The sequence below is a fragment of the Ambystoma mexicanum genome, chromosome 3p (genome assembly GCF_040938575.1).
Source record: "Ambystoma mexicanum isolate Mex_15411 chromosome 3p, UKY_AmexF1_1, whole genome shotgun sequence".
Lineage (NCBI taxonomy): Eukaryota > Metazoa > Chordata > Amphibia > Caudata > Ambystomatidae > Ambystoma > Ambystoma mexicanum.
In genome coordinates, this window is record NC_090925.1 from 946,127,305 (window position 1) to 946,146,921 (window position 19,617).

Consider the following 19,617-nt stretch of genomic DNA (forward strand, 5'->3'; position numbering starts at 1 on the left):
CAATGATATCAAAGGCGTAGCCCCATCTATTACTATACCTGCTCCCACATACTCCCTCCTAACATATTGTGCAATTGGTTCAATAGCCAGGATATATAGAAGTGGGGACAATGGGCAGCCCTGTCTAGTACCCTTACCCAATTCCCATGCTTCCAAGATACATCCACCAATTTTGACTCTTGCCATCGGTCTAGTCTACACCAACCTAACCCACTGAATGTATGCCAGCCCAAATCCGAATCTGCATTGTGTCGCATACAAGCAGTCCCGTCTCACAGAGTCAAATTCCTTCACCGCGTTCAGCATGGCTATGACGCATAGGATTTCCCAGTCCATTACGTGGTGCAGCCACCTCAGATTCCAGGACATGCTGCGTCCCGAGATGTACCCAGTCTGGTCTGGCTGCACCAGTGTGTATTACTTTCTTCATTCTATCCACCAGTATAGATGTAAGAATTTTATTATCCCGATTTAACATGGACCGAGGTCTGTAGGAGCTACATTCCATCTTTGGCTTTTGGGGTTTGAGGAGGGGTATAATGACAGATTCCCATCTGTGCCCGGCGTCTTCCCAGTCAACAGGGACACAATCGTCTCCAACATTTCCCCTACCGTAATAGGTCCACCCAAACCCTTCCTGGTCCAATATAGGGAGATCTAGCTCACCCAGCATGTCTTCTAAGTGCTCTTGCGAGATAAAGGATCCCCCTTTATACAGGCCTTCCTAAAATTCCTGAAAGGCTGTGTTAACACCCGTTTGGGTGTTGTAGAGGTTCCCCTTCCATTGTACGGATTGAGTGAATCTTCTCGTCTTCTCTTCTGCTCTTCTTGTATAGCCATGCTAACAGCCGGCCTGTTTTATCTCCTTCGTGCTGCCTTTCTATATATTTAAAATAATTCTGCTTGCCCAACCTCTCCCAGCATTCAATGCATTTCTGTCTTAATTTCGCAGCATCCCCACCTCGCCCTGCAGAGTGCTGTTCCAGTTCTCTTAATTGCTCTTCTGCCAATGACAGCTCTCTGTTAATAGCAGCCTGAACTTTCCCAGAACCCCCGATGGCGGCTCCCCTGACTACAACCTTCAGTGCCTCCCCGAATGTTCCGGCACTAGCAACACTCCCTTCATTATATACTTTTCCTGCCACAGTCACGAAACGGGGGCTCCTGTAATGATTCTCTTCTGAGGCTCCATGTGGGTATTGGAGGACTGGGGGGCTTAAGCTGCCATTGTAGGCTTAACAGGGCGTGATCAGACAATACTCTACCTCCATACTGCATCCTATCCATTAAATGGGCTATTTCCTACCCTACAAAGCGATCATCTATTCTAGTAGGCATTGCATGCAGTACAGAATAATATGAAGTGTCTAGCATCACCATGGAGTACACGTCGAATGTCAATCAGGTCAAATGCCCCCAACAGTGTACTCTGTGCCTTAGCTGGTGGAGCTGGCTTACTATCTGACCTGTCTAGGGTTGGATTAAGTGTGCAGTTGAAATGGCACTCCCCATATAATACCATTGTTCCTGTATGGGCCCAACCTCAGGTAACGTGATTGGAAGAATACTGCTGCATTGTGGTTGGGTGCATTCGTGACAATACTAATATCAATGTTTTCAAGGAGGCCCTGTACTAAGACCATTCTACCCTCATTGTCAGTTTTAATTTGGGTCATCTGAAATGGAACCATGGGCGCTATCCATATTAGAACCCCTCCACCCCCGCCCCTCCCAGCATAGATAGTACGGTGAGCCCACCTGCTCCTTCCATTTATTTGCCAATAGTGACTGCTTTTCAAGTGTTGGGTGCGTCTCCTGCAACATTGCAATGTCTACCCTACTTTTTTTCAGGTACGCATAGACCGTGTTTGACATAAGCATTCATCCCCTTACGTTCCAGGTAAGCACTTTGTTCCAGCCATAAGCATCCCATCTGTTTGGAGAGGCCGTCTGCCCCTACCTCCACAGGTGCTCTTCTATTGCTGCTATTTGGGAATCAATTTAAGTAAGTTCTACTGCTACCCCTCATTGACACAGGTTGACAAACCCCATTACCTCCCCCAACCAATAACATCTGGCAAACGTCTAGTTCTGCGTTCGGGCATAACCGCTTCCATCATCGTCCCTCAGTGTTCATACCCCAGGACAGTGCACATAAAACAAGTGTCCCATAAAATAACCTCAGAAGAGGTGGCTCAGGACTGTCCTAAAAAAGATATCTAGCTTTTCCCAAGACCCTGGAACATTTACTGTCTTAATTCAGGAAATCTCCTATGAATGAGGATATTCTTTTGAAATTTGGGTAGCTTTTTAGCCCCTCCCGTTTCTATTTTTCAATTTGGATTTATTCACAACAACACCTACTGATCCACATGAATTTGTATACTGCCATACAACAATGAAATTGTTGAAATCCATCTGTATACTAATCATACAGGTTGTTATGCCTATCATGTTGTATATATTATATTTCTCTTTCGTTATTTGATGTCATTTTTGTAATATTGTGGTCTTTTCACATGTATGTTGTATCTCACAGCATTGTTTTATAATCCATGCACTATATGTTAGTTTGTATGAAAAAATAAATTTTTGCTTTTGAATTTCTGCATATATTTCCTTGGACACAGTGAGCGGTCTGTACACTCACGTGACTCCTTGTTTGGATCTGCTACTTAGCAGACCAACCTGTTCAATCGAATTAGTGGACCAGCCAAAATACCTGTATTGGTCCAAATCTAATGTTTGCCTTGGAGCATCGTTTTAAAGCAAGGGTACTTCCATTTGTTTTCACATCAGCACTGTCCTAAGTCTGGTCTCTTCTTGTGTATGATATGATCTGGCATTTGTAATGCACCTATACACAAGTGTTTCAAGGCGCGACGCGGCAAGGGAGGGAAGACGGACAACAATCCCACTAGGCGAGGTGACATTGAGATCACACAAGTGCAGTTTGTATCGCTGGTCAGTGGCCTCTCCCGCCACGTAGGTCTAAGTTAAAAGTCCACCCTCCCGTATAAGATCAAATAATAACATAATATAGTAAACTCCTCAGCCAGGCATTATACTTTCCATAAGAGCCCGCTAGTCCCGGGGCTCTCATGGTAGCACTAATGTCACCTTAAGCTTGTTGGTAGTCCATTGCCTCAAAAGGAGGTCCCTCCAACCTTCCTTCACAGTTACGGCCCACTCTGTTTACTTCTCCTGTGGTTCTCTCTTCCGTCTGGACTCATTTTCTCCCCGTCGATCCACGCTTGGGCTTCATCCAGGATGTCAAAGAACCAAGCCCGGTACTTGTGTATGATTTTTAGTCACGCTGGCTAAATTAGCATGCATTTTAGGCCCACCACTTGAGTCTGGCTTTGGCGTCCATGAATTGCACCCAGTTTTTCTGCACCTAAAAGGTGTACTCAGGATACACTGCCAACTCAGTCAAGGCTCTGTTCAGTACTCTGGTCTTAGTAATGCAGGACCTTTGCAATTATTGGTCTAGGAGGCATCCCTGGAGGCAGGCGTCTGGTCAGCACCCAGTGCGCGCTCTATTGTGAATCCCTGTGTAAGGTTGCCGGGCTTGTTCTCCTAAAGTAGCAGGTTTTCAATATATGTAGTGGGGTCGGCCCCTTCTCCTTCCGGTAGCCCCTCTATCTGAAAATTGTTCCTCCTCTCCCCTTTTTCTACCCTATTTTCAAGGCGGCTGACCTTCTGTTGCAAAACGTGCACACTGTCCTCTAGCACGCCTGTTCTTCATTTGGGTCTCAGGGTGGTAGTGCACTCTGCCAAACCGCGAACATCCTGTTGCAGCAGCTAGTTGCACTTTTCCAATTTGTGTCCCTAAAGAGGCCTGGAGGTCTGCAATTGCCTGCATAACTTGGTTATACAATTCCATAGTCACCACCTGTCGTCTGTGGGGGCTCTATGCTTCCTTTTGGGTTCTGTTGCACTACTTTAGCGTAGTTTCCAATACACAGTTGCCCTGCCTTCATCTTAGCGGATTTGGGTGGCATTTAGTCTGCAGAGCGCTATATTGTTGGTCCGCAATTTCTCTCCTCAGTATATAGCTGGCACAGGCTGAGACGCTACTTGTAGCGCTTTAACCAGACACCACAATGCTTCAGGGCTTCCCGACACTTATTCCCAAGCTAGTGATCAGATCTTTGTGTAACTATTCCCAGTCCTTCACCCACCACTGCAGAGTCTTGGTCTGCTTCCCCAACCTCTTGATCGCCTCAAGCAGGTGTCTGAGCTTCGCAGCCCAGTGCAGTCTTCCCCTCTTCAGAACTGAATGGTACGAGTGCCCCGTCGAATCCTTCAGCCAGAGAATCCTTAGCGCAGTAGGGGGCACTGTAGATTGTTATCGTCAGGCCAGTGGGCCATCCGCTGCCTTGGTATCTATGTGGGCTGTAGCTGTGCGCTACTTAAAATGTGTATTGCTTCAGCACCACCACTTCACAACTGATGGCAGCCCCTAAGCCCTTCACTGCGGCCTCTAGATATCCAGGCCAGGCTTACCACATTCGCTGGCCCTTCCCCTAAAGTTACTGTTGTGTTATATCGGCACTTTGTGTTCTGTACAGGGAGGGAGGGAGTGAGGGAGGGTATATAACCGCCCCGTCTGCCTCCCATTTCGTTGCAGAATTCCTGTGGTCGCCCGGCTACTCCCTGCCAGTGCCACAGTCAGCTGTGGCGATCGCAGGGTTTCGGCCCTATGGCTCCATCGGAGAGGGGGTCCATCCCCTCCACTGCACTGCCTAGCTCGGGTCCGCCCAAGTGAGGCTCCGCTTCCACAGCCGTGCCACAGGGGTTCTGGAGCCCTATATTTGGAGTATGCCTCGAGCCCTGTAAGGATTCTTACTTCTCCCCCCCCTTACCAGAGTGGGCACCGGCATCCTCGGCTCTCATCTTTGGCACCGGCAAACCACACAGTACGCCCTTTCGGATACTCGCAGCCGACCTTCGACGGCTCCAATCTTCCTCCCCTGCGCACCAGGTGCTTCACTACTGCCCAGGTCGGTTGAACTGCCCAACGTTACTTCTCAACATTTCTGTCAGGGTAGATTTGCCTTTCTCAATGTGCCTGGCCACAGTCTCACGTTCTGCATTATCAGTTCCTACCAGCCGCCATTTTGATTTGGGCTTTGTTCACCGTCCTGTTTTTTTGGTGCGCTATATCCAGGAGTTCCATGCAGGAGCCCTGCCTTCGTTTTCAACAGCGTGCTCCAAAGCCTTCCCTCTCCTCAATCGCTTAGTTTCAGGACAGAATTCCACTGAGGAGCCATTCGTTTCTCCGGATCATTAAGGATAAGGCAGGAGCTAGCTCCGAAGTCGACCTACTTCATGGCAGCTAGCCACGCCCCCACCACAGATCTATGTTAATGGAAATGTTAGATGCAACATTGCTACACAAAAAATGTGTCTTTAATGTCATCAATTACCAACAAGTACAGTGTCTGTCAATGGGCACCAATTATGCGCCAGCATTGGCCAATCTCTTCTTGGGGCTCGTAGAGGACGAAGTAATAGGACATGCATTACTCACTGATGATTTTATCTGCTTAGATTCACATACTGTGCATATAGTCCAACATCTAGTGGTTATCACATAGTATTGCATCTTTCTTTCTAGCATCGAAAGGGGGACGTCGACATGGGCATGCTTGTAACACTACCCTTAATGTGACGTGTAGTGTACCCAAAATCACTTGCGCGTCGAGGTCCCTCCGATTGTGTTTTTTCTGCCGTGAGGGAGCCTGTGACCATTGTGAGTACAGAGAGAGAAAGGTGTAAGATGTCCATGTTCCTTCTACTCCAAGAGGGGAGGAAGGGTGGGCGCATGTGAATCTAAGCAGATACAATCATCAGAAATGCTATTACGGTGAGTAATGCAGGTCTTCTGATGCTTGTTAATCTGCTTAGAATCACATGCTGTGCATAGACTAGCAAGCAGTACCCAGAGATGATGGTGGTATGTGTGAAGGAACAGTAGCAAGTCCGATCTAGAATGTTTATCTAGACCGTAGTGTTGTGTAAAGGTGTGTACAGAACTCCAGGTTGCCGCTTTACAAATGGACTCACGAGTAACATTTGCAATGAATGCTATGGAAGCCCCAGTGCTCCGAGTAGAGTGCGCTCTAGGCTTGAAGGGCAGATCTCTCTTGGCAAGAGTGAAGCACAGTGTGATGCAGTTTACAATCCACTTTAGGATGGCCAATTTAAAGACAGGGTTCCCCTGCTCTTCCAGCTGCCACTGAAAAAAAGTCTTCCTTAGTGGTTTAGTCTTTCCAGGTAACAGATCACTGCTCTCCTCACATCAAGTGTGTGGCAGCTTCTTTCTGCCACATTAGTGGGGTTCTGGAAAAAGGTGGGTAGTTCTATTGATTGGTTCACATGGAATTTAGACATGAATTCAGTCGCAAACCATGGGTGAGTGTGCAGGACCACCTTATCCTTATGAATCGTGTCAAATGGGTCTTTAACTGAAAGGGCCTGCAGTTCACCAACTCTTCTTATAGATGTGACTGCCACCAGGAAAGCGGTCTTGTAAGGGAGTGGTTTAAGGCTAGCCTTATGCATAGGTTCAAAGGGAGGCCCCATTAGTCTCGTCAGTACCACATTCACGTACCATCCGGGAGCTGGGTTTGAAATAGGGGGATTAAGTCTTTTAACCCCTTCCATAAAAGCCTTGATCACTGGAATTGTCCACCACAAAATGTTCTTCTGTTGTGACGTGGTGTAAGCTTAGAATGCAGCTAAGTGGACCTTTAGCGAATTTAAGACCAGTCCTGAATCTAGTAGGCGAGTCAGGTACAAGACAATGTGTGTTGGTGAGCAGTCAATGGGATTGACGCTCTTGGAATTGCACCAGATGACAAAGTGTTTCCATTTGTTGGAGTAGCAATGTCTGGTGTTAAGCTTTTGTGCGTCTCCAAATATGTCTGTGCATCTTTGAGGAAGTTGGAGGAGCCCGAACTCTATGATCTCAGGAGCCAGGCTGCTGAATTGAGAGTTTGCGGGCATGGATTGAGAGTTTCCCCTCTTGTCGTGTGACAGCATGTTGTGTGGGCATGGCAGCTTCCTAACCGGTGATACTGACCTTACCATCAGATGAGCGAACCAGGGTTGGCAGGCCCACATCGGGGCCACCAGAATCATCGTGACATGTTCCTGGTGCATCTTCTGCACTATCTTGTTGAGTTGGGGAGAGGCGCAGGGGGTGGGGGGGAGCGTAGACACATTTCCCTGACCAGGTTATCCATAGACCGTTCCCCTTAGAGCAGTTCTGAGGGAACCTAGAGGCGTAATCTGGGCTTTGTGTGTTCTTCAGAGTTGCGAACAAGTAGATCTCTGGGAAGCTCCAGTCTGCGAAGACGTTAAGAACAATGTCTTTGTGCAATCGCCACTCGTACTCTACAGGTAGTGGCAAGACTCTGCTGAGCACATCCGCTAGAAGATAGAGTTCCCCTGGAACGTGTTGTGACAGGAGAAACAACTTGTGGTTGAGAGCCCATTTCCCTATGTTCTGAGACAGTTTGGATAGTCCTGGAGAGCGAGTGCCCCCTTGCTTTTTCAGGTAACACATGGCCGTGGTGCTGTCCGTGAAGACTAGGACTGTCTTTCCCTGTATGTGTGCTTGAAAGACCTTCAGGACTGTGAACACTGCCAGCAATTCCAACAGGTTTATGCGGTTGGATGCTACCGCTGGGGACCAAACGCTGTGCGCCGTCTGATGAAGGCGGTGAGTCCCCCCACACCGAGTCAGATGAGTGTGGTAAAAGTGGATTCTACTGCGGAGGTGGCGTAAATTTTCCCCTGCAAGAGGTTCTCCCTTGAGCAACACTGCAGCAAGACAGAGAACGAGGGCTGCCGAGACAACCACTGGATCATCCCATTGTCCGCTGGCCTGACACCATTGGCTCGAGAGCCACTCTTGCATGGGGCGAATGCGCAAACATGCGTGCGGGACTAGATAAATGCAGGATGCCATCATCCCCAACAATCGCATGGCTTTGCGTACGGACACCTCACAATTGGCTACATATTGAGGGATCTGGAACAGCATGTTTTGAACCCTCTCGTTGGATGGGTAGATGAGCTGGTCTTTGGTCCAAATTCGAGCCCCCAGAAATTGTTCGACTTGGCTGGGTTATAGGCAGAACTTTCTCATTGATCGAGAATCCCAGCCTGGAGGAGATCTATTGTTTTGTGGGCATTTGATCAGCATGTTCCGTACGAATCCCCCATTGCCAGTCGTTGAGGTAAGCATAGACTGGAATGGACTGCCTGTGCAGGTGAGCCATTACTACCGCCAGTACCTTTGTAACCATCCTTGGGGATAGAAGGGAAGAACCTTGAATTGATAGTGGGTGTCCTGCATCATGAGCCTTAGGTACTTTCTGTGCGCCGGCAACATTGAAACATGAAAGTATGCATCTTTCATATCCAATGTAGCCATGTAATCCCCCTGTGTTAACAGGGGGGATTACTTCCTGCAACTTTGTCATTATGAACTTCTGTGGTTTGACAAATTTGTTTGCTGGGTGCAAGTCTAGCAGAGGGCGCATGGTGAGATCCTTTTTGGGTACAAGGAAGTACACTGAAAGTACACTGAATAAATACCCTTGTTTACCTGACGAATGGGGACTACTTCTATGGCTCCCTTTTCTTGACGGATCTGCAATTCTTCCAGCAGAATCTGCCAGTGTGCTGGCGATAGGCGGCTGCTGGACGGTATTGAGGTGGCTGGCGGAAGTCAATACAGTTACCGTAGGATATGGTCTTGAGCACCCACTGGTCTGAAGTCACCCCCTCCCATGAGTGAAGAAAAGATGTCAAAGGTCGCCCGACCGGGGATCCATGGGGGGGTTGGGGGGAGGGGGGGGGGGGGAAGAAGGGCCAGATTTTTTTAGGGGAGGCCGGGGAGCTTCTAAGAGTGGAGTTCCTACCCCTGCCTTTGACTCTTTGCTGACCCCTCTGTTGGTATTGACTGGTGGCAGCTGCGCCACGTCTGGAGGACTATGGTGTACCCAGTTTCATACTAATTATGTGGTGAACAGGAAAAAGATTTCCCGCGAAAGGAACGGACAGAGTTACCTACCCGCTGTTGGTAAGGTCGAGCAGTAATTTGATTAAGGGACAAAAGTCTCATGCTCTTTTTTCGCTGTTTCTAGGGCATCGTCCAAAGCTTTCCCAAACAAATAGTCCAATGGTTTGTTTATAAGTGAGGCCTGGTTTTCTGGTTTGAACCTTGAGTTTTTAAGCCAAGCGTGCCTTTTAAGAAGAGTGCCCTGGGCCAGTTTCCGCCCGCTGTCAGCTGCATCCAACGTATTCTTGAGGAGGTTATGGGTGACCCGTTTCCCTTCCGAGACAACCGCCAGCAGGCATGATCGTACTGGTTCGGGGACTTCCTGGAGACCCTCCAGAAGTAAATTCCACTGCATATCACTATAGCTTGAGAAAAGTAACAATCCCGGTGGAATGCTGCTGAGGTTGTGATGCGTTTGCCGAGGGCGTACAACTTTTTACAGTCTTCGTCAGGGGGGGCTGTTCTGAAGTAGACAATGGTACCTCTTCCTGGTAGTAGTAACTACTAGTGAGTCTGGAGTGGCATGCCCCCGGACGTACAACGGATCAGAAGGAGTGGGGGAGGCAAAACAGTTTTTCAACCCTAGGGTTAATGGCCCTTGTGAGTGAAAGGGACAGTAAAGAAGGTGTGATGTGCTTTTTGATGGCGTTCAGCAGGGGGATTGCCTGACTTACGGGTGGTTTTTCCTTTAGAATGTCTTCCACAAAGTCAGTATTCTGTACAGCCGGGAGGCAATCTGAAAATGTTCTGCAGCCCTTTTCAGGATTGCATTAAATGCCATTTGATCATCAATGGGTGATGCTTGTCTGGTTAGAGGCTAGGGAGGAGGGGGGAAATCAAGACAAAGGGCGTCTGGGTCAGGTGTAGGAGTTGGTGAGTGCCAAGGTGTTTCCTCAGCAGGCTGATCTCGGCCCCAATCTGGACATGGGTCAGGTGAATCTTGTCCAAAAGGAGGGCATCATGCGCACCCTCTGACAAACTAGCCTGCCGCCTGCTTCAAAGGCATTATAGACTCGGTTCTCTCGAAAAAGAGCCTATATCCAAGCCCGCGTCTCGGCAGCCTCTAACAACTTGGCTCAACTTTTCAAAATCTGCAAGGAGCTGGTCAATCCTGTTGCAGTCTCTACCTCTCCTGTTCCCTCCCATGGCCTCTGCACTCTTGCTCTACCTCCACTCTCTCTCCCTCTCCCACCCCTGTCCCCTCTTCTACTGTTTCTCCTACTACTTCCTTGCCCTGTTCACCCCTGAAGAAAGTCCATCTATACAAGTCTCGTCAAAGCAAGTGTTCCCCTGCTCTTCCAGAACCATCAAGGACCACATTGACACCCTTGCTCCATTTCTGCAATCACTCTTTTGCTACTGAAACCTCCACTCCACTCCACCCTTAAGAAGCACTCTGCCGATCCTTCTTCTCCGGCAAACTATTATAAGTTCTCCATCACTCCTTTCCTGGACAAACTCCTGGAAAAACTGGCCATCTCCTAACTTGGATACTGAATCTGTTGGTTGTCTCCACGACCCCCAGTCTGGCTTCAGAGCAGCCAGAAGCACAGAAACTGCTCTCCTGAACACCTGTGAAGACTTGCTCTCTAATCTGGACTTTAAGCTTCCTTCAGTCCTCATTCTCCTTGATCCATCCTCTGCTTTCGACAGGGTCAACCACGGCATCTTGCTCAATCGCCTCTGCGACAACCTGGCTATATCTGGTCAGGCCCTTGCCTGGTTGATCTCCTTTCTCATTGACCGACCCTCCCACGTCCAACTTGGGTCTTTCTGCTCTTCTATCGCCAGGGGTCTAACCTCTGTCCCAGGCTTTTCCACCACTATCTGGCACCTCTTGCCCACCTCATCTCTACCTTCTGCTCTAACTAGGTTATGCGGATGACACCCAGTGGTCCTTCATGCTCCCCTCAGCCACTTCTGCTCCTTCTCTCATACCAGAATGCCTGACCGCAATTCAGGAAAGGTGTGCCTCCAACGCTCTCTGCCTTAATGCCAGTAAAACAGAGCTCCTCTTCATTGGGACACCTGCTCCCTCCCTTCCTCTTACTCTGGCCACCGACCCTGGGCCCTCTACTTGCTCCTTCCTGTGAGGCTAAGACCCTTGGGTCATCTTCGACTCCACCCTCTCCTTCTCTCTTCACATCTCGGGCGACTAAGAAATCACACTATCAGTTGCAGTTTCTCAGAGGAATTATTCATTTTCTCACTTTCCCCCAGTAGCACACCGTCTCCAAAGCTCTGGTCCTCTCTAGGCTGGACTACTGCAACAGCCTCTTTCTAAATCTACCTGCCTCTACTTTCCACCCTTTACAACTTATCCAGAATAGGACTGCAAGACTTTTGGCCTCCAGGGATCGTAACTCTCCAGCACTGAAATCTCTCCACTGGCTCCCTGTGGCTGCAAGGATCAAGTTCAAGACCCTTTGCATCGTCCACAAGGCTTTCGGGGGCCAGGGACTGCACTAACTTTCTCTTCCCAAGCATCTTCCTTCTTAAGACCTCCGCTCATCCACCTCCTGAGGGTCAGACTCTTCTCCAGACAGAGAGGGGGGTAGATCTCTTTACTATGCTGGGGCCTCCATCTGGAACAGACTACCTGCCTCTCAAACTTGAGCACCTCTGGTTCCAGAAGCAACTCGAGACCTTCCTTTTCGCTTCTGCCTCCTTGCACTCACGGGTCTGTATCTGTATCCCACTCCCCATATTCTCTGCACTTATGATCCACTTACTGTGAAGCACTTTGAGGGGGGCGGGAAAGTGCAGGTAGCTCAAACTACTTCATCCTGGCACATCACACCATTCCTATCCCGCCGCACTTGAGCGATTTGAATGACACAAGGCCTAGTAAGACGGTTGTTTTGTCCTCCCTTCCTTGTCGTGCCTAGAAACACTTGTGAACAGTGCATTATCATGAAGGGCAATCCGTTTTGCCTAGCGATTAAGATTGTTCAGTTACAGATCGTAAGGAGCAGAAAAAATGAGAAATGAGGGGATACTCAGAAGAAGGGGTGGCACGTATAAACCAAGAATGTGGAACTGTGTGGCAAAATTATCCAAGATATTCCTGCCAAATACTCTTATGATGCTGTTCTGACCAGGTACCGAAGGTATCTGCTTTGATGACTGTGACCGTGTCCAAAGCTAGAAGCACTATCATTTCATCTCACAAGGGTACTCAGACTAAAGCTGTTTTGTGTATTCCACCAAGTCAGAATGACTGTAGAGCAGTGGGTAGATTGCAGAAATGGTGGAATGGGGTTGGGGGGGGCGGGAAGGAGGGCGGAGCTGAGTTTGTTCAGCAGAGGAGTATTCCCATATTGGGAACAGTATGAGAGATGTTTGTAGAGTTCCCCCAAGAAGGACTTGTTCGTTAAAAATAACTAAGGGGGGGGGGGATGTTGGGGTGGTCAGGAAGGGTCATCACGACGAAGAGGGGTCATGCTGCGTGCACCATATTTGTGATGCTGGTGCAGCGAAATTTTGCAATTTCATATGTATCCATTGTAGTTAATTGTGAATGGAATATCTTACTTTAGTGGTCCTTTTTGTTTAAATGAACACACATTAGATTTGCACGTGCATAGAATGATTGAATGCTAAGACTACCAAATGAAATATAAAAGCAATTCACACATGGCGTGCTACGAAGTACTTGGAAACCGAGAGACTGGGAGTTTTGAAAGCACATGCAAAGAAGGGGCCGGTCCTGAAAAACTCACTGTAAAGGAAAGAGATTTATTAAACAAGCATGCATACTGAGGAATAGACAAAGGGAATCTATAAATCTGTATGTAGCAAGCTTTTATGAATTCATGTAGACTTTGCAGCCAGCAGTTTGTGTGGTGAATTTGAGGTGGCTGGGAAAAACTAGTCCTGCAGGATTGAGGGCTGGGAGCAGAACAATGATTACCCAAACAGATGGTCAGCAGTTTAACACAACTAGTTTATGGCTCGATAGAGATTACATCTGCCTCCTGCAGAACTAAGTGCATTGAAATTTCGCCGAAGTACCTGCCCAATTGTTTTGGGCAGCAATAAATATGGAGTGAAGTAACGCTCAACGTCAAAGTCATTGATGACTAGTAGTTTCAATTGTATTCTCAGATGTGGCATGCGTGCTGGAATGGTAGCCATTTAGATCAGAATATTTCAATAGAGCCAGTAAGACAGAGGGGTGGTGGGCGGGAGGGGATGCGATAGTTGCCGTCAGTTCAAAGACAACTCATTTATTCAGCCTTCCTCATGTTGCTCAAGTATTCATGCAAACCATGTGCAATTACAAGGTTAAAGGGCTCAGACCAGTTGTTACTAGTAATGAACGTTTATACAACAAATGCTTAACTGTGATGTCATGACATACCACGGACGCATCCCAAGAAGGGATGTGCTATGAATACAATTGGACAATGGTAATTAAGATAACATGTGGCCAATGAAAATACGATTAGAGAAAGATGGGGTTTATTTGTATAGGTTTTGTCCAATCACTCACATATGGGGGTAAATAGATATGGGAGTGTTTTAACTGTTGCAAGAATGTGTCGACTTATGTGGTTTGATGAGACTTGGATTAGTTCAGCCACACATACCTCGACCCTGGACGATTGTACAATAAACTTGCTTTACGTACAAACGTACACTCCTTCCTTAAGTGGTGGCCCGCATTGGGTTAAGGTGATTAGGGGCCCACCCTGAAACCCCCCCCACCCCCCACAAGAGGGTAAACATTGGAATGTGGTCAAAGGTAGCTTTCAGATGCACAGAGCAGGCCAGATCTGGTCTGGAGTGCTCTTGAATTTTTCTAAGGGTGCTCGGGGGGCGGGGGGGGCGGTGCAGGTTGAAACTAGCCATGTGCAAAATGGTGGTCAGGCCCAGCTGGTTGGATTTTATCATCCCAAGGAGCCCGGAATAGTATTCTTGGCCTCTTTCTGGAAATGGCACATCTGTTGCTCTAATATTTAGCTTTGAAATCGCTTCCTTCAAGGAAGGGGGTGCAACCTGCATTAGGGGGAGGTGTGACGGGAGGACAAAGGGTAACCTGAACTCCCTGCAGGACACTGATGGCACTCACAGATTAGAGGTGGTTCGCCAGTCCTCTATGTAAAGGGTCATTCTTACCCCACTGGAGTACTATGGGACTAATCTGCCCCATTTAATGGGCTTCTTCTCTGTGGCTAGGGAGGCTCCGGATGTTGCAGCGGAGAAAAATGAAAACCGGACCAGAGTACTTCTGTTCGATTCATCCTGGAACCCACAATAGAGCGTGAATGGGTGTCCGCTCTCACAGGAGGGGCTGGCTTTGATACTGCAAGCATCAACAAAGACTTAAGTGAGGGTGTTGGCATTCTTTGGTTAAGTAAGAAAAGCCACCCAATACTATGCGCATTACAAAGAAACTTCAACATCAGCCAGAGGCTTGTAAGGAGAATTCAGCATCTTTTAGCCTATACAATCTGATTGTAGGACACACGTTTCACACATGCCCGTTTAAGGAAAGTTGCATGGTTTGTAATCCAATTAAATGCTTGACAAAAATACAGCTTTTAGAGGGAGAAATTAAAAACAATAAGTTGCTAGTATATAAATCAGGTAAACCACCTAGAAATGACTACAGAGCCAACTAGACCACACAAACATAGAATTTGTTTATCTGGAGAGCATGTTCTCTCCCAGTTCTATAAATGGATAGACCATAACAAGTTCTTTCGAACATTTCCCTAATGTTGAACAGTAGCACAAAGATGGCAGTAGCACACAGAGTAAAAAGGATACTGTCAAACACGTAAAAGCTTATAGAAGTTCCTATTATCCTTTAGCTGTAATTAGCAACTTAACGCAGGCTGTTGGTAGGGGAATGGGGAGCGATGAGAAGTAAAGGTTGCTTTGAGAATATTTCCTAATTTACAAAATACCAGTGAAATTAGGTTAAACAAAGTAAAAGATACAGAGAGAAATGTGTGCATAGAATTTAAGAGCAGCAGGAACTTGGGGTATCCAAGACACGCTGCTATGACGTATAGTGTGAGTGGATGGTGAAGAAATTAAAGAAACCCAACCTATAAAATTACAGAACGTGGCTCTAAAATCCCAGCAGCCACACACGCATTATTTGTTTGTTCATGCTTTTTGGAATATTTTACCTTATCAGTAAGAAGGGGTTTAATCTCAGTCAGCTGAACATCCTGCAATTCATCCATGTTGAAGTGAAGTCTCAACGCTCGCAGCAGGAAAATTTGCTGAAAAGAAAAAGAAACAACTTCAATCCTCTTTACAGTGTTTTGGGACCGCTGTATTTTTCTATCTATTCATTCATTCATTTGAACAGGGATCTCAATGTCGATGAGAAATGTGTTACTGTAAGTAATTTACAGATGGAGGCACAATAGCACAAAGATGGCAGCAAGCAGTGAGCCAGTTTGAGGGTGCAACAAATAGCCGGACCAAAACAAGCAGAAGTGACTTAAAACTAAACTGTGCTGCAAACTAAAGAGTACCATTTAAATATACAAATGTACATTAAATGTACCTGAAGACAGTTGCATGAAGAGCCATGTTAAAAGTAATTTGATGATTCCAAGATGGCGGCTGGTAGGAGGTAGACGTACCAGTCGTGCGCTCCGGCTCCGAGGAGAAATTCGTGCGGTCAACCATCCCGCCACGAATCGGATCTACCACAGACTCGAGGAGACCCCCGGGCACGCCTGCGGGACGAGGCGGCCAGACGATTGCAGGGAGAAGGATGGGGCTGCGGCGCAAGCTCCCGAGCGGGTCCGGCCTGCGCTGCTGCCATGGGCCCGCCTTCGGTGGAGGGGCCCCTGTAGTGGAGGCGCCTGGCGGGCGCTCGGCGCTCCCGGCCGGGTGTTGCCTGGTTGGGGGGGCTCGGGCCTGCAAGCCACGAACGAGAGGAGAGTGGAGACCGGCGGCTGCGGCGCCAGTGAACGAGGGGCGCTGCGGCTCTGGGCGGGCATCCGCCGCGTCGGCGGCAGCTGTAAGAAGAGGAGGACCTAGCCGACCCCCCGTTGGCAGAGCGGGCTCGGCTGCCGACTTCGGGGGAAGGACGCTCGCGAGAGACATCGTGGTGAGTTAGGGTCCCCCAGGAGAGAACTGAGACGGGGGAGTGTGGAGGGGGCCACCCTGGCCGCCCCCCTCTGGAGTGCTGGAGATCGGGGGCAGGAGCGGTGATAAAAGGAGTGCTGCGGCCCGGATTGCCCCCCCCCTTTTTTTTTTAGCCCGGTGCCCCCCTGAAGAAGCAACTGAGGATTGTTCCTGGCGGGAGGGCCCTCCCCGCATTGCTCCTGTGGCAGGAGCCAGAGACAACCTTTTGCTCCGGAGGCATCACGCGGGGGGCCCGCTGAAGTGGGGGCCTTCAGAGCACGGATAACGCCGAATACTAAGACCCCAGGGAAATAAGTCTGGAGGCCTCACTGTGGGGCGAGCGGGCAGGCGGTCCCCTGTGCAGTAAGCAGGGGCGGAAGCAGTCGTATAAGGAGGAGAAGACCTGCGGGGAGGGGGGAGATCGGGGCCGGATACCACTTTGGTGCGAACAACTGGAGAGATGGCGGCACGGAGCAAGGAGAAAGGGGGCAAACCGCCCCAGGACCAGCAGGACCCGCAGGGTACCCTCCGCTCCTTGTGGTCTACGCAGGAGAGAGGTGACGGCTTGGAGGGTAGCATCGAAGGGCTGGATGGAACGGGTTCAGCGGGGGAAGCGCGGGCCTCATCTCCGGTCAACAGGCAGGACTTGGTGGGTGAGATCCAGGCCCTCCACTCCAGCCTGGCTAAGACATTCCAAGAGCAGTTCCAGCTCATGCGGGCTGATTTAAACGAAGCGCTGGGGGAAATTAAGCGAGACCTAAGGCAACTTGGTGAAAGGACTGACCTTCTGGAAAAGGGGCTCCAGGAAGCGGAGAAGGATACTACTGCTAATAGCGAAGCCATAGAGCGCCTAGATGTGGCTACCCGCAACCTGGAGGTACAGATGGAAGACTTGGAGAACAGATCTCGAAGGATTAACATACGGGTGAAGTCACTCCCGGAGTCGGTATTGGACACGGACCTCAAACTAGAAATGCAGAGCCTCTTTGCAGAGCTCCTGGGGGAGGCTGCCCCGAGTAGCATTGAGCTGGATCCTGTTCACAGAGTGGGCGGGCTCCCTAGGGGTTCCTCTTCGAGGCCGAGGGACGTTCTCGCTGCCTTCTCCAGATATGCTCAGAAAGAGGCAGTCCTCCAGGCTGCGAGGAAAAAGGAGCCAATAGTGTTCAAAGGCCAACAAGTAGCGTTATATCAAGACCTGGCAAGTATCACCTTGATAAAGAGGAGGCAGATGGCGCCAGTGCTGAAGGTATTGAGCGAGCGCGGAGTGAGATATAAGTTGACTTTTCCATTTGGCCTTGTATTTGACTGGGAGGGCCACCAGAAACGGATAACTTCTGTTCAGGAGGGGGCTGATGTGTTGCAGATCGACTTGGAGGGGGGGCGCTTCCGGCAGTGGAGGCCCGGTGGCAAGTGGCAGGCCGAGGCTGAAGGTTTGAGAATGGTCAACGGTGGGGGCCGTCAGGCGGAAGGGAGCTCGAGGGAATGGTAGATCATCCAGGGAGGGCGAGAAGGCACCTGGGTAGAGTGGGTAATGCTGATAAGTGGAGTGTTGTGTAATAACTTGAGGGGTGAGGGGTGGTGGACCCGTAAAGGCGACAGTTGGGCAAGGGGGCTGCGGGTGCAACAGATTGGGATCATGAAGGGTGATGTTGCCCGATAGGGGGGAGGGGAAGGAGCAGGAGAAGCGGCTGCTCTGGGGAGTTGGTGAGTGGGAAGGGAGGGTGGCGGGGGGATTCCCACCCTAAGTTGGGGGTTCAGGGTGGGAGAAGTAAGGGGGGGAAGGGGGTGGGGGTTGTAGCGTTCAGTGGGTAGGTTCAGATTCCAGGGGAGTAAGACGCGGGGATAAGGAACATGGGGGTATCGGAGGTTCTCAAGTAACCGGCAAGGGAGAGGACAGGTGGGGGTACGAGGGGATCTGGTGCAGCCGGTAGGGCTCGGACAGGATGTGAGCGTGAGTTTCCATCTCAATATTCAAGTGGTTAACGCATAATGTTAGGGGCTTGAATTCCCAGCTTAAGCGTACGAAACTAGAGCAGTTTACCAGGACTCAAACCAGATGTTCTGGCGATTCAGGAGACCCACCTTCTGCGAAAAGATGAGCATTGCCTGTGGTTGAGGGGCTACTCGCAAATATTGTTCGCATCGGGTCCCACAAAGAGAGGGGGGTGGCCTTGGCCTTTGTGAGGGGGGTGGACTTCTGTGTCAACGATACCCTCCGGGACAAGAATGGCAGGTTCCTCATGGTTAGGGGCGAGTATAGCGGCACTCCGTACACAATAGCCTCGGTATATGGCCCAAATATGGGCCAGGATCAATTCCTCCGAGACCTTGGGTATCCTGCAGGGATTTGTTAGAGGACAGGTGGTTCTGATGGGTGATCTTAACCTGGCCTGGGACAGGGGGGGGTGACCGCACGATGCGGGGGAGTGGTAGAGGAGGAGCGGTGGCCTCTCCTCACTTAAAAGAACGGTGGGAGGAAGCAGGCTTGCAGGATGTGTGGAGGCAGGACCCTAAAGGGAGAGGAGGAGGGATTTACCTTCGTTTCAGAAGTACATAGAACTCAGTCACGAATTGATTACATCTGGGTGTTGGGAAGTATGATTGGAGGGGTGAAATAGGTAGAGGTAGGCCCCATAGGGATCGCCGATCATAAAGTTGTCCAAATGGAACTCCGGTTGGAGGGGCGTAGGCAGGGCGTGTGGAGCTGGAAATTCCCAGGGACGCTCCTGAGGGATCAGGCAAAGAGGGAGGAAATCTATGGTAAGATTCAGGATTTCTTTATGCGGAACAATAGCGTGGACACGAGCTTAGAAATTAGGTGGGACGCTTTCAAAGCGACTTTGAGGGGGGAACCGATTGCCCTTCAGGAGGAAAGGAACAGGTTACTAAGGGGGTTAGAAACGCAGTTGGAAGGCGAGCTTGAGGCTGCCAGAGTACGCTTGGAGGTGAACCCCACTAGACGAGTATTCAAGGAGTATAGGGCGGCGGAGGGCCAGCTGAGAATACTTAGGACTAAGAAGGCGGAGGCAGCCATGCTAAGAGTCAGACAAAAATGTTATGCTAAGGCCTACAAGGCAGACTCCCTCCTGGCACGTCTACTGAGGGGGGGATAGGGAGCGGAATGTTATTGTGGCCTTAAAGGACAAGAATGGGGCAAGGCTCACTCGGACAGAAGAGATTAAGAGGAGGTTGGCGGAGTTCTAAGAACTCTACTCTTCGCAGAATGTAGCGCCGGGTCCACAAAGGGAATTTATTGAGGCTGTTCCCCTCCAGCGACTATCCAGGGACGAGAGGTGAGAGTTAGGCAGAGACATCACGGAAGACGAGGTCAGAGCCACTATAGCGGCCCTCCCTCGGGGGAAAGCTCCGGGCCCAGACAGCTACCCCGCATCGTTTTACAAGGCTTACTCCCACTTGCTGGTCCCACACTTAACACAATT

General features: G+C 49.6%; 1 protein-coding gene across 5 annotated transcripts in view; it reads right to left on the reverse strand.

Annotated features, from left to right (window-relative positions):
• The window catches only part of NDRG3 (NDRG family member 3), a 1,445,730-nt gene that overhangs the window by 1,303,365 nt on the left and 122,748 nt on the right, over positions 1-19,617 (reverse strand). For all 5 annotated transcript variants that reach the window (XM_069652255.1, XM_069652253.1, XM_069652252.1 and 2 more), the window contains exon 2: positions 15,223-15,318. In XM_069652255.1, coding sequence (XP_069508356.1) covers positions 15,223-15,279 — 57 coding nt within the window. In that variant the 5' untranslated portion in view covers positions 15,280-15,318. The remainder of the gene's footprint in view (positions 1-15,222; positions 15,319-19,617) is intronic.